This window comes from Solenopsis invicta, chromosome 12 (genome assembly GCF_016802725.1).
Source record: "Solenopsis invicta isolate M01_SB chromosome 12, UNIL_Sinv_3.0, whole genome shotgun sequence".
In the NCBI taxonomy this organism is placed as follows: Eukaryota; Metazoa; Arthropoda; class Insecta; order Hymenoptera; family Formicidae; genus Solenopsis; species Solenopsis invicta.
The window spans coordinates 19,203,220-19,218,441 of NC_052675.1; the positions used below are offsets into that span (position 1 = coordinate 19,203,220).

Consider the following 15,222-nt stretch of genomic DNA (forward strand, 5'->3'; position numbering starts at 1 on the left):
ATTCGATATCTTGATATTGATTTAAGTAATTTTAATCATATATTCAGCAGGGAAGTAGACATGTCAACAATCAGTATATATATTTAAAAGTATATTTATTTTCTAAACTTGAATACTACAATGTCTTCATTAATTTTATCTTAATGACAATGACAAATTAATTTTGCTGTAGTCACCGTATGGAATTCATGAGGGTAAAATAAGACATCGAAGCTTTTATTAGCTAAAATTATAAACACTCTTTAATTATTTAATCCATGAATAACACTGTAAAATATTATATAAACATATTACCGTGGCAAAACCTTCTATGGACGCATCAAATAATCCACCAATGTTTAAAGAATAATGAAGTGTTCCTCTTTGCAACAAGAATAATATCATTCTCTGAATATGTAAAGGAGTTTTATACCACTGAACGTTGTACCTACGGAAGTAAACAGATAACGATCAGTAATTTAATTGTAATAAAAATGGTTTAATCAGATAATTTTAATATACATTAATTTATTTTACAACATCATTTTTACATCAATTTTGTTGTAATAACCAAAGAAAGACTGTTTGTTTTTTATTTCTTATAAGAATATTTTTCTTACGCAGTACAGTATACGTGATTATTGTGGTCGATTACATTCTGTCCGACATAGTTGGCTATAAACATGTATAATATGCATACAGATGCATAAAATGCAGCAAGATGCGTGGAATGCAGTACAAATTCGTTCAAATTATGTTTAAATGATGTTATTTGAAAAAGCTAAGAAACAAATTTTATGAGAATTATTAATCTCTCGGTTAACTATCCTTTGCGACAATTAATTTACGAGTAACACAGAAATTTTTGTCGTTTTTATAATTAAGATTATGAGACATTTGTACGGATTCCGATTATTGTTATAAAACTTTGACTACACGTATTATGTCCAATTTTTATATAAATATATAAAGGTTGTTTCCAGACTATTTGTATTTACAAAATAATCCTCATTAAGTTTGATAAAAAAAATTCAACAATTTGTACAAATAATATGTATTTGCAAAGTTAATGTGTTTTATGATGGAGTGTATTTGTTTATTTCTTACATTATCTTTCTTCATCTACAATTATGAATAATATTGCAATCACTATTTATTTATTACTTGTTAACTTATGCCGCAAATTCTTAACTATGATATTAATTTGTCGATTTTTGTTATATTTAAGAATTACTATTATACGTAGTTTTAAAATAACTTTTATACTTATTACATAAAATCAAAAACTTACTTGAAACAAGTTGAGGCTCAAGCAAATTATTACACATCCTATTAAACAAGATATAATTGTTTCGAACGTTGACACTATACGCTTGGATAATCTTTACACAGAAACGAAAAACATTATAAAATATATTGTTTGAATATTGATGATGCATATACAAACTTTAAAGCTTGCCGGTGAATATGTACGGCACAAATTATGCCTTCGGTCATCAAACTCTTACATTTTCCCACAGTATGTTGTAGAATGTCCAGGTTAACTGAATGCTCGATGCGGTAACTATAAATGTTTAGGTTTTACTTGTAAACAGTACAATCTTTCTTTTTAAAAAAAAACCTTTACACAAACTTTTTTTTAACATAATATTATATGAATGTTTACGAAAAAATTTGTATAACAGTTTTAATTATACTCATTCCTATGTCCACATTCGTACCTAGCAATTCTAAACATTCCGCAGGTATGCTCAATATATGTAATAAGTAGTGTGCCTATTGCTAACATTATAGCTCCCCCGATGTATAATACTGCGCAAGTGTGCAGTAGAATTAAATAAAAATATTTTTTTTGATCAATAAAGTATTCCATAACAAAGAAATAATGTGGTTCAGATATATTCATTATTGATAAATTAGTATTAACTGCATTTAACCAGATTTGAGTTATAGTAAGAATAAATTGTCCGCAAATTCCAAATGCTAGAGAATAGTAAAATAATTTGTCACTTAAGTTCTTAATAGCTAAAATTGTTTTACGTATACGCATTATATAAATAGGTGATATTATGATCGCTCATTTACACTAATTGTACAACAACTTTTTGAATAATCAGTATTTTAAATTGAAAAGTTAATGATTATATTCATTACTGTTTTTTTCATAAATTTTAGACTTGAAGTTATAATATATTTGCTGTATTTTATATTATTTTTAAAAAAATATTTACAAAAATGTGTATATCTACATATTATATATTACAAACTGATTTTTTTTTGTCATTGGTTACTATATATTGTATTGTAATATATTGTATTGAAAGTATAATTACAACATATTTAAAAATCTATAAATGTTACCTTACCAGTAAGTGCAATCGTATAGCGTTTGCCAATGCAACTATATTCGTGTACAATAGCAATTTCGTTTTTATCCTTTAACTTATTATGTACATGTTCAAGCTGTGTTATTAAATTTTTTACCTGCCATTTTATTAACTTTCTATACTATCTTTTATACATACCAAGAAGCAATTTTTACTATAACAATTTATTTGCCCGATTTTATTCGACGAATATTGTACTTTATGTAACAAGCTGATGTTATTCATCGTCACTACAACGTAAAAATAACGTCTTTGACGACATTTTGATGTCAAAATAACGATAAACATCATCAGCTTGCTACCCAAGATAAACATTAACTTACAACTTCAATATTAAGATAGTATGAATGATATTGAATTACAAACATTGCACAGAAAGATACGGAAGACAGCACCTTGATAACGAGTTCTGAAGTACATTTTAACGTTATCAACGGTGTCACCTGTAAATATATAATATTATTTAGTTTTACAAATATGATAAATAATAAGACAATTTATATTTGCTATAAAAATTAAAATGCGTAGTAAATACTTTCGGAAAATAGACATGTGATAATTTATTTTATAATAATATAAATTGTTATACTTTAGATTTACCTGAAATATAATACCTGTTAACAAAATAACACGAAAAATAATGCAGTGAAATCGAGTTAATTTAGATTGTTTATAAGGCCATAATCCAATAGCAAGCAGTAGAATTTTATTGAGATTACAGTATTGAGAAATACGTGTCATTCTCTGCGAGCACCAAAATATTACTGTGAAATTCGAAGACGTGGACAAATTCATTTGTCCCGTCTTTCTTTTACTGTCGATTAAGTATACTTACTTCGATTAAGTATACTTATCTTTTTTCTTTAAAGAAAAATTTTTTTAATGTAAACTTCATTTATATTTATTTACACCAAATTGTGTAATAATTTGCCATGATAACCGAACGCGCTTATTTCAACCAATTTTTCATGAAATATTTATGCGATCTATTTGTTTCTAGAGATACTGGGATAATTATATTATTCCCATGAAATTGCATTGGTCAAAGAGAAGTCGCGCAGGCGCATTTCCACCTTCTTAGCGTCGAAACTATCATTCTAGTGTAAGCACTCATGAGATACAGTTCGACTTGAAGAGAAGTATGTACCTAATGATAGCTTTAAACCTTTTTATTTTTGTAACTTAACGATAATTATGTCAAATCAACATGTAACACTTTTAAATTTTAAATTAGTGATTAACACTTTTTTTATAGCAAATATTATATCTATGCTAATATGTTAACTATAATGTGTTGACTTTGTAATAATATTATTTAACACTGACATTATTCTTTTCTTTTTATTTTATTTTTGGAATTTAACATGTATTTATTACTAACATTATTTATTACTAAAAACTCTACATTTCTGAAACAAATTAATGAAGAGTAATATTTATTGTGTTAATAATAAAGTATTTATGGGAAAAATCTTAAATTATAAAATATGTAAGCATGCTGTTTATATTTGAGTTGCAACTAACACAATGACCGATTTCGATGCATTGTAAAATCTGAAATACCAATATTTTAATTTAGTCTTTTTTAGCAAGACAGTATTTGATATATTTATTTTTATGTTTAAAGTATAAATTTATCTATTTTCTAACCTTAAATATTAATCCTTCTATTAATTCTGTCCACACATAGTGTTAATAAATTTGTATTTATTCTATGACTGTACAGAATGCATGAGAGTAAAATAAGATACTGCTGCTTTCATTAACTGCAATAATAAACATATTTTTTTTTATATATTTATAAATATGGTATTATTAAAATATTCTATATTATTTTACCGTGGCAAACCATTCTATGGATCCATCATACAGTCCACAAATATTTAAAGTAAATTTTTTTGTTCCTCTTTGCAGTAGGAATAGTATCATTCGTTGTACATATAATGGGGATTTATACCATTGAACGTTGTATCTGCGAAAGTGAATATAAATAGATGATAATAATGACGCTAATAATGACAAAAATTATTTAATTAGTTCATTATCACATATATTGATTTATTTTGCAGCAGATAAATTTCTACATTTATTCTTACAATCGTTGAATAAAAAACGTTTATACTTTCTTTTATATACTTTCTTTTAGGAATGTTTATCTTACACAGTAACGAATAGGTCATTATTATGATCGATTACACTCTGTCCGATATAATTGGCTATAAGCATGTATAAGACGCTTATAATTGCATACATAGATGGCAGGAACAATTTATTGTAATTATTTGTAAATGATGTTGTTTGAGAAAGCTAAAAAACAAATTTCATGGAAATTATTAATTTCTTAAGTAGTTAAATTTTATAACTATCAACCCATGAATCACACACAAGTTTTGCTCGTTCTTAGTTAAGATTATAAGTAATTTGTTTAAAAACAAATTGCTAAATATAAAGTTAATCAAATTTAAATTGTTGATAGAATATTAATACGTTTCATTTTTATGTAAATATGTGAATGTTGTTTTGATTATCTATGTGGTAACCACACAGCACAGACCTCCTAAAGACATTTATGGAACATTTAAAGCACGTTTTTAGGGTGTCCTTTGGATAAAGTATTCTGTGTGGGAGTATATAGTACACCGAACTTTGATTTATCGAAGAATTAATTTTTCGAAAAAGCGATGGAATATTCTATAATTAATAAATGAAAGTAATAAAAAAGTACAAACATCAAAATAAAATTAGCTTGTATTTATTTTTGTAACTAACATATTTTTATTTATAGCAATTATTAATTTTATTAATATAACTTATCAATCTTACGTTAGCATCGTATAGTAAAATTTGTGGTGGTATAAATTGAGAAACTTGAGAAAATTATAAAAATATCGATTTAATTTTTACAATAATTATAAAAATTAAATCAATATGTACATACATATAATGCATGTGAAGTAATAATAAGAAGCGCTTTTTTATGAAATATAACAGTTCAAAATAAAATTGCATAATTGCGTTATTATCAACTGTATGACTTGACGAAAACATGAATTACATAATACATGATTTTTATATCTAATTTCTTAAAATGTTGAAAGCATGAACAAAACAAGATAAAATTTGTTTATATTATTTCTTTTTATTTACTTTTTATTTTTTACTAAATGTTGCGTATATGAAGTAAAAGACTGATTTGATTATATATACATATATATATATATATATTTGATACATTTATAAAAATTATTTTAAGTACGTAATTTAAAGTAACTTTTGTATTTAGTATACAAAACTGAAAACTTACTTGAAACAAGTTGAGCGTAAAGCACATTAGTGAACATCCCGTAAGAACAAATATACATTTTTCAAACAAGGCTACGAAATGCTCACTCATTCTTCAATAATAAAAAATATTACTAAATATACATTGTATAAATGTCATAGATTAAGATAGACGGAGCTTATGCCGTTAGATAGGGCAGGGAGGGCGCTGAGATTAACGTAAGGGGAGACTACCAGCACATTAGTTTAATTCGGAATTGTTCGGAATCATTTGGCTTATAGCTGTCACATTAAACTGCGTACAGCTTCGTTGCATTTTGTGATTATTTAATTATACACTTTCGTGCTTTCTTGAATATTTTACAATGAGTTATTGCATTGTATTTGGGTGCAGTGACCGAAATAACTGCAAAAAAAAAAAAATTAGGAGTAGCGAGAAAAAGAAAAAGAAACGGGAAACTTTTCATTTCATTTGTAAGTAGAATATATCTATTGGTTCATTTTTTTAAATTTGCAAGAAATTTATTATTTAATAAAAAAATTATGTTTATACGTATTTAAATAATAATAATAAGGTATTTAAATAATTCTTATTTAAAATAATTTGTATTTAAATAACTTGTATTTAAAACAATTATTTATTTATTATTATTTATTTATTATTATTATTTATTTATTTATTATTTATTTATTTATTTATTTTTTATTTTATTCGTATTTAAAATTCTAGAAACGAGACCACGGAGATATGCGAAACATGATTGAATGCAACACGACTTCGCATCATTTATCGTATCCGACTGACGACGAACGTTGCCACGAACGCCCGACATTTTACTTTACTTTCGACACTCCATGGCATTCTCGAAACACTCACTTACATCAAAAACTTGTATGGGACGACGAGGATGCGAGTTGAAATGCGCCACAACACGTCGCCGTCCTGCCTGATCTTCCGATTGGTCAACCGTTGCTGAGTACTGCGCAGTACTGCGTACCAACGGCGTAGGCGGCGCAGGCGCGGCCCACACCGCAGTACGGCGACGGTGATCGGTCTCATTGTCAGTCGGTCAGGCAGGACGGCGCGATGTCTACGCATTCAACTCGCATCCTCGTCGTCCGGTACGAATTTTTGATGCGAGCGAATATTTTGAGTGCCGTGGAGTGTCAAAGGTGAAGTAAAACATCGAGCGTTCGTGTTAATGTCCGTCGTCCATCGGATACGATGCATGATGCGAAGTCGCATTTTCATCGTGTTTTGCATCTTCTCTGTTGCCTCGTATCCCAAGTTTCATACGCATCTGAGTATCAGAAGTGTTTCGAGAGTGCCAAAAACAAAGAACCAAATACAAATCAAAGTGAGTCGTTGTGAGGAAGGTCTTGAATCTCAAATGTTTGACAGCTGTGACCGAGACGGAGCTGGACGGTGCGACCAGCGGCAATCGGTGAGTAAATTTGTACTTGTTCGGTATTCGCACCTCGTCCCCATTGCGTTCACTTAAATGATCATTAGTGCAGTGCGACGAGACGAATGAATTGGTCGCATGAAAACAATTAAGAACGATTTGAAGTTGACATCCGTGTACGCGCGAGAAAAAGAAAAGAACAAGAAACTTTTTATTTTATTTGTAAATAGAATATATTTATTGGTTAATTTTTTAAGTTTACAAGAAATTTATCATTTAATAAAAAAATTATGTTTATACGTATTTAAATAATAATAATAATAATAATAATAATAAGGTATTTAAATAATTTATAATTTTTAGATTACCAGAAGATATTAATCGAAAAAATAAATAGCTTGAAGTATTAAACTTAAAATATTGATGCCAGTATAGTTTTGAATATAGCTCCGCGTAGTTCTTCCAGCATCCCAGCTTTATGTAAATTCGAATATAGCCGAACACTGCGGAAATAGCTGAAGTGCTGGTAGTCCTCCCTTACCGCTAATCTCAAATACCTCTCGTAAAAAGGCTCAATCCGTTTACCTTAGTCTATGATAAATATAAATGACGCAGATACAAACTTCATAGCCTGTCGATGAATGTCTACGGCACAAATTATGCCTTTAGTCATCAAAATCTTATTTTGTAGCGTATTTTGAATACTCATGTGTACTGCATGCTCGATACGATAGCTATAAACGTTTTGTGTTTTAAATAGTTATACAAGCAATTTATAACATAATATAATTTTTTTGTTAAAAACACCTCTATATTGTTTTTTAATAAAATAAAAATTAAAAATTTTATGTTCAATTATTTACTAGTTTATTATTATTACAATTATATTCATTTTGATGTCTTTATTATACCTAGCAATTTTAAACATTCCACAGGTATGTTCAACGTATGTAATGACCATTGTACTTGTTGTCACTATTACAATCACTCCCACGCATATTACTACGTAAGTGTGCAATAGAACCAAATAAAAATATTTTTCTTGGTCAATAAAATATTCCATAATAAAGACATAATGTGATTCAGATGCATTTATTGATGAATCAACAGCAGCAATTAACCAAATTTGGCTTATAGTAATAATAAATAATCCACCAATTGCAAGTGCTAAAAAGCAATAAGATTTTATTATCTTTTCTTATTATCAAAAATTGTTTTACGTATATTATTCGCATATTATAAAATAGTTTTTAAAATTCAATTTTTCTGTATAAAGTTTTTTTGGTAAATATTTTTCTATCTTATTTGATTATTAAACACATTTGTCATTTATCGCAATAATACATATGTATATACATATACGAGTATATCATTTATATGAGTGTGTGTACAAAAACAGAATAACATATTACAAACTGATTTCTTTCTCTTACTACTTAGCTTACATATTGTATTGAAAATTATAATAATTATATGTAAAAATCAATAAATATTTTCTTACCTGTAAACATAACCGTATAGCGTTGGCCAATGCCGCTATATTTGTATACAATAGCAATTTCGTTTTTATCCGTTAACTTATTATGTATATGTTCAAGTTGCATTAGTAAATTTTTTACCTGCCATTTTATTAACTTTCTATACTGTCTTTTGTACATATCAAACAATTTTTGTTATAAAAATTTATTTGACCAACACGATAATTCCATTCGACCGTAAGATATTAACTTACAAGTTCAATTTTAAGACAGCAAGTATTATATTGTATTAGAAAAATTAAACAGAACGATACGGAAGACAGCACCTTGATAACAAGTTCCATAGTACATTTTAATGTTATTAATGGTGTCACCTATAAATGCATAGTTTTATTTAATTTTACAAACATAATAATAAAATACGATGTATATTTTCTACAGAAATTAAACTGTTTAATTGTTACTACTCAAAGATTGCCATGTGATAATTTATTTTATAACATGATATTAATATACTCTTTACCTGAAATATAATACCCGATGATAAAATAACACAAAAGAAAATACACTGAAATCGAGTCAATTTAGATTGTTTGTAAGGCCATAAGCCAACAGCAATCAATAAGATTCTATTGATATTTATACAATACTGAGAAATACGTGTCATCTTTTTGCGAGCACCAAAATATTACTGTGAGGTTCGAAGACATGAACAAATTCGCTTGTCCTGTCTTTTTTCCATAATTTATAACCATTTACATCAAATTGTGTAATAATTTACCATGAGAGCTAAACGCGCTCATTTCAACCAATTTCTCATCAAATATTTATGCGATTTATTTCGCTCTATAGGTAGTTCGACAAATGTATTATTCTCATGAAATTGCGCTGTTTAAGGAAAAGTGGCGCAGACGCATTTTCATTTTCTTAACATTGAAACCAGCATTCTGATGCAAGCATTCATGAGGTACGGTCTTCAAACAAAGTATGTCTTGTTATTAGCTTTAAATCTTTTGATTCTTATCCAGTTTTGTAACTTAAAAATAATTGTGTCAAATCGATACGTGACACTTTTAAATTTTAAATTAATGATTAACACCTTTTAGCAAATATTAGATGTTAATGTGTTAACTATATATTGACTGTAATAATATTATTATGTACAATGTAATAATACTGTTTAACATTGACAATATTTTTTTCACAATATAAACAAAAAGCCTCAGTCATAGCTACATTTTAGTGCTGATATTTAATGTGTCATTTTATATACTTTTTCATGTTCAGGAAACTGTGTGCCGAATAACTTTTTGTTCTTAAAACACTGTTCTAAGTTGAATAGGAAATAATAATATAATATAATATGATTAATACATTAAATATGTTAATTTAATAATGACTGATGTAAACAAGCATCTAAATTCTTTTCCTTAAATTTAACGTGTATTATTTATTACTAAAAACTTTACGTTTAGGAAAAAATTAATTAAGAATATTTATTGCGTTAATAACAAATTGATTATGGGAAATATTTTAAAGGCATTATAAAATATTTAAGCATGTGCTTTTTATATTTGAATTGCAATTATTATAATAATCAATACCGATGCATTAGAGTAACCTGAAATATTAATATCTTAATTTAATCTTTTGTTAACTAAGAAATATATATTGTATCGTCCAAAGAAGAGCTCGCGCATCCGCGGAACTTTATTAGCACTCACGCACTTTTATTCGCACTCGTCAAGAAAAGGAGTAGGCCTTTTAAAAAAGTAACGATTTTATTAACGTAACTCGTAACACGAAATCGTGACAGAACAGAATAACGGTTGACAATGAACGTTAATAAAATATTGATTTTCTCCAAGTCAGCTGTTCGCAAGCCCGACCATCCATAGTATCCATACCAAGCGTAACAATATCTACATATATAAATTCGAAGAATAAATGTATCCTTTTTCTAATTGTGAATGCTATTATTTTTTTATTAACTGCTCTCATAACAACGTTAAATAGATATTTGTTTATCGCATAAAATATTTTACAATAAAATTAGATTTATTCCATTATGTAATATTAAATACTTATCTGTAACATAAAACCATTTCTTCGATCTATGTTTATAATGAATCTATCCATTTGGTATCCGAAAAAATTTATTATGACTTTTTTTCTTAAAAAAAAAAAGAAATATTTTTATCAATGTGCGAAAGACACAAAAGTGCATTCTTTCTTTTCCGACACCAGTATCTTATTTTATATTCGTAAAATACTTGTATATTTTTTCTTCAACAAAAATACTTTTCATCTAATTTTTTCGAAATCGGGCTTACTTGGTAAAGCTCATAAAAATAATCTAAATAAATATATATGTAATACTTTTCAATTTTATATTTATTAATATTTAGCAAGTATAAAATATTGATTGTGTTAGTTACATATATATAATATAGTAATTACTACATATGTATATTGCTATTAAATAATAATAACGCTAATGAATAATGTTGTTAGTATTATTATTCAACGGCAATATAAATGTTTTTTTTATTTTTTACCATATGTTTATTTATTGTCGAAAATTTTAAATATTAATTATTTATATTAATGTTGGTATAAAAAGAATTATGCAGGTTTAATGTTTTGTGTGTTAATAACAAATTGCATGTAGGAAAAATCTAATTTAAAGGCAATGAGAAATTTAAATAAGATATACTATTTAAATATACTATTTATATTTGAACTTTACGGTATACAAATATCCGATTTTGATTAATTCTGTAAACTTGAAATACTAATATTTTGACTTGAAGAATTTTTACTTTTTTTATCAACGAAGTATCCAATTACTTGACATACTAAAAAATTATTCTTTCTACTTTTTAAGCTTACTTTTATCTTTTTACTATCTACAACTTCACTATGATATTAATATATTCATATTTGTTTCGTCGTACAGATTGTATCACAGTGAAGTAAGATATTGTGGCTTTCATTACCTGCAATTATAAATATTTTTTTTATTACATTCATGTGAAACATTGTACTATTAAAATATTATATTACCGTAACAAAACCCTCCATGGATCCATTAATTAGTCCACCGATTGTTAAAATAAATTTCTTGGTTCCTATTTGTAACAGAAATAGTATCATTCTTTGGATGTGTAAAGGAGTTTTACGAGGTGTGTTCAAAAAGTATCGCGAATTTTGTGTTTTTTCAAAAATTATTTATTTATTCATGAATATCTATTTTGTCCCCTTCAAAGTAATCCCCATGAGATATTATACACTTGTGCCAACGGTTTTTCCAATCTTCGAAGCACTTCAACAAATCATTTTTTTTTATCTTGTTCAGCTCCTCCTTCGATGCCGTCTTTATCTCGTCAAGCGTAGCGTAACGTCGTCCTTTCATGGGCCTCTTCAGTTTAGGGAACAAGAAAAAGTCACAGGGGGCCAGATCTGGGGAATACGGTGGCTGCGGCATCATTAGTGTGTTGTTTTTGGCCAAAAAGTCGCGCACAAGCAACGATGTGTGAGCAGGGGCGTTATCGTGGTGCAAAAGCCAATTTTTGTTCTTCCACAAATCCGGGCGTTTCTGGCGGATTGCTTCGCGCAAATTGCGCATAACTTGCAGGTAATATTCCTTATTGACCGTTCTACCCTGTGGCAAGAACTCATGATGCACCACGCCCCTGCAATCGAAGAAAACTGTCAGCAAAACTTTCACATTCGACCGAACTTGGCGCGCTTTTTTCGGTCTTGGTTCGTGCGGCAGCTTCCATTGAGATGATTGAGCTTTGGTTTCCACGTCATAACCATAAACCCACGATTCGCCACCAGTTATGACCCTCTGGAGCAAATTTGGGTCGTCGCGGACAGAGTCCAACATCTCATTAGCAATGTTCATGCGATGCTGTTTTTGGTCGCAATTGAGCAATTTTGGTACGAATTTCGCGGCGACCCGTCTCATGCCCAAATCATTGATAAAAATCGAATGGCACGAGCCAATCGATATGTTTAGGTCCTCAGCAACTTCTCTAACGGTGATTCGACGATTGGCCAATACCATTTTCTCCACTTCATTAATTTTTTCGTCTGTTGTTGAAGTGCTCGGGCGTCCGGCACGCTCTTCGTCGTTCACATCTTCTCGGCCTTCTGAGAACATTTTGTACCACCGATAAACGTTGCTTCGGTCCAAGGTAGCTTCTCCGTATGCCACAGTCAACATTCGGAATGCATCCGCGCACTTAATTTCGTTTTTCACACAAAATTTGATACAGGTTCTTTGATCCATTTTTTTGAATAGGTAAAAATCGAAGACGATCCAAAACACGTGCAAGCAAAGCAGCTATCAACAATTAAGTGAACATTCAAAATGGCCGAGCTTGTCGGCATAAGTGAGAGACATGAGTACCAACATAACGCCACAAAAAGATCGAAATTCGAATATACGTAACCCGCGAAAATTCAAAATTCGCGATACTTTTTGAACACACCTCGTATACTACTTAACATATTGTACCTATAAAATTGAACGTGAATCGTATAAATTAAAATTTGTATTTTTCTAATATTCTACTTATAGCTAATTTTTTTTGCAACAAATCAAATTCTAAGCGCACGAATAATTGTGAGAGAAAAATACAAAGTCTAAAATTTTAATAGAATATTCTGTTGCTTTATTACTTTTTAAGTAATTAAATAATTTTCTAGGAATATCATAAAAATTATATATTTGAAATATGAACAATGAAACACAATACATTTGTCTACTAAGTTTAAAAAAATATTATTTGTCGATTAATTCTAGTTTAAAGGTTCAAAAAAGCAATTTCTTTAAATATATGTTCTTAATATTTAAAGTCTTTAAAATACATTACGTTTTGTTGGTATTTGACGAAGTTAAATAAATTGCATATTATACGTATACAAAAAAGCGTGTTTCTGTTATTAATACACTTTCTGTTATTAGAAAGTATTATTTGTTTATAAAAAAGCCATCCAAATTTGCGGAAAAAATAAAAAATATTCTTCCTAAGGCTACCATTCTGTCAAATATGGGTATTTTTATTTAATTCTTATTCCAGCTATGGCCACATTTCTTTTAAATAAGAAAAGCTTTGATTTTTTGTTTTAGATCAAGAAGAGCTATTGTTTGTCTCGCCACCTCTACGCATCTTTGCAAGCTGTTAAGGATCAATGTGTAAGTAACATTTTTAAATTTAAAAAATAGTACAATATTGTTAAGGTAGTTGTAAAAGAATATATAAAGTTTGATATGAATTAATTTGATAATATTGAATTTTAAGTCTTCCTGAAAAACATTTCTGAAAAAATTTTTTTCAACCTTTTAAACCAGAATAGACTGTTGTGACAGTATATGTGACAAAAATGTCACTTGGATAAAAACTCAAATACAGTCATATGTTTGTATGCTAAAAACCAGAATTTTATTTTTAATTAAAATGTATTTCAATATTACAATCAATATCAAAATTATCCATGTTGATTCTATATTTAACCCTTTGCATTTCATAAATTTTTTAAAATTATCTTTTATTGGCTCAATATATCCTTAATGATATGTATTTAGAGATACTTTAATCAAATATTGCGCCAATAAATTGTGCTATTTATGGGACAATTTTTTATAAATATCACCATAGCGATAATAGATTACAAAAGGTTAGATAATATCACAATCTAAAAAAAAAGTTTATTCTCTGCCGTAGAAATATTTCTTACATAGTAATGAGCACAAGATTATTATGGTTAATAATATTTTACCCCATAAGATGTATTATATACATGTATATGATACATCCAAATGTACATATAAGTGACAATAAAAGTTTTTCGATATTATTTTCAAATGATGTTAACTGAAAAAGTGAAAAAAATCTTATGAGAATTATTAGATTCCAAAATATGTATACTCGATTAATGTATGATGAATACTATACAATAAGTGTTTTTGCTCTTATAACTAACAATAAGATAATAATTGGTTCATATAGATAAGTACTATTGTGAAAACACTTTTTAAATATAAATACTAATGAGAATATATTAGTCGGTGTCGATTGTGCATTATGTATATTTGTATTATCGCTTATTAAGTTTGTTAATAAAAGTTTGGCAAACTTGCATAAATATTACACATTTTCAACATTTTTGTCTATTAATTTTGATAGAATGCATATGCTTTACTTTTTTTTTCACATTTTTCACATTTTTCTACGTCGATCGATTAAACGTTCTTTCTTTTAGTGAAAATTCTAGTGCAAATATCGTAATACACATAATGAACCATCATACCGTTATGTTTGTAGATACTTATCTATAATTTAGAGTCATTTCTTCAATCTATATCTGCAACAAAGTTATAGATCTGAAGTCCGAGAAAATTTATTGTACGACTTTTTTCTACTAAAAAAAAAGCAATTTTTATTATAAGAGATCGAAAGTCACGCAAGCCTCGTCCGTGTCACATGTTCCTTATTTTTAAGCACTACTTTATTCTCATACGTATTCATAAAACACTTGTGTGCTTGTTCTGTCAAAGAAATACTCTTCATCTATAGTCTTTTCGATGTCAGATCTACTGGGTAAAGTTCATAATTCGAAAATAACATATTTTATATATATATATATATATATATATATATATATATATATATATAGCCA

General features: G+C 28.0%; 3 protein-coding genes across 8 annotated transcripts in view; 1 reads left to right on the plus strand and 2 right to left on the minus strand.

The window, feature by feature from the left end:
* LOC105202583 (non-structural maintenance of chromosomes element 3 homolog) overlaps window positions 1–15,222 on the plus strand; it is a 314,468-nt gene that overhangs the window by 180,844 nt on the left and 118,402 nt on the right. For 2 of the 5 annotated variants that reach the window (XM_039455632.1, XM_039455633.1), the window contains exons 1-2: window positions 3,367–3,505; window positions 13,673–13,738. The gene's annotated coding sequence lies outside the window, so the exon portion shown is untranslated. Of the gene's footprint in view, window positions 1–3,366; window positions 3,506–6,781; window positions 7,094–13,672; window positions 13,739–15,222 lie in introns of those variants that run through there. The other 3 variants (XM_039455631.1, XM_039455634.1, XM_039455635.1) reach the window with 2 other exon arrangements.
* Window positions 79–3,177, minus strand: LOC105198362. Its single transcript, XM_039455556.1, has 9 exons — window positions 2,967–3,177; window positions 2,690–2,809; window positions 2,346–2,463; window positions 1,701–1,962; window positions 1,427–1,543; window positions 1,271–1,361; window positions 600–760; window positions 295–427; window positions 79–223 (listed from the first exon to the last, which is right to left on the minus strand). Exons 1-9 carry the CDS (start codon window positions 3,159–3,161, stop codon window positions 173–175), a joined length of 1,248 nt encoding a protein of 415 aa, XP_039311490.1. The 5' UTR covers window positions 3,162–3,177; the 3' UTR covers window positions 79–172.
* LOC120359122 lies at window positions 3,786–9,221 on the minus strand. Of its 2 annotated transcripts, XR_005575940.1 has the most exons (10): window positions 9,056–9,221; window positions 8,787–8,906; window positions 8,556–8,673; window positions 7,966–8,221; window positions 7,678–7,788; window positions 5,671–5,761; window positions 4,528–4,673; window positions 4,206–4,338; window positions 4,017–4,132; window positions 3,786–3,920 (listed from the first exon to the last, which is right to left on the minus strand). XR_005575940.1 is itself a non-coding variant. In XM_039455593.1 (9 exons), the coding sequence occupies exons 1-9, from the start codon at window positions 9,197–9,199 to the stop codon at window positions 4,079–4,081; spliced, it is 1,173 nt and encodes a 390-aa protein (XP_039311527.1). In that variant the 5' UTR covers window positions 9,200–9,221; the 3' UTR covers window positions 3,786–4,078. The 2 variants fall into 2 exon arrangements, 1 of the variants encoding a protein (XP_039311527.1); XM_039455593.1 differs by having other exon boundaries at window positions 3,786–4,132.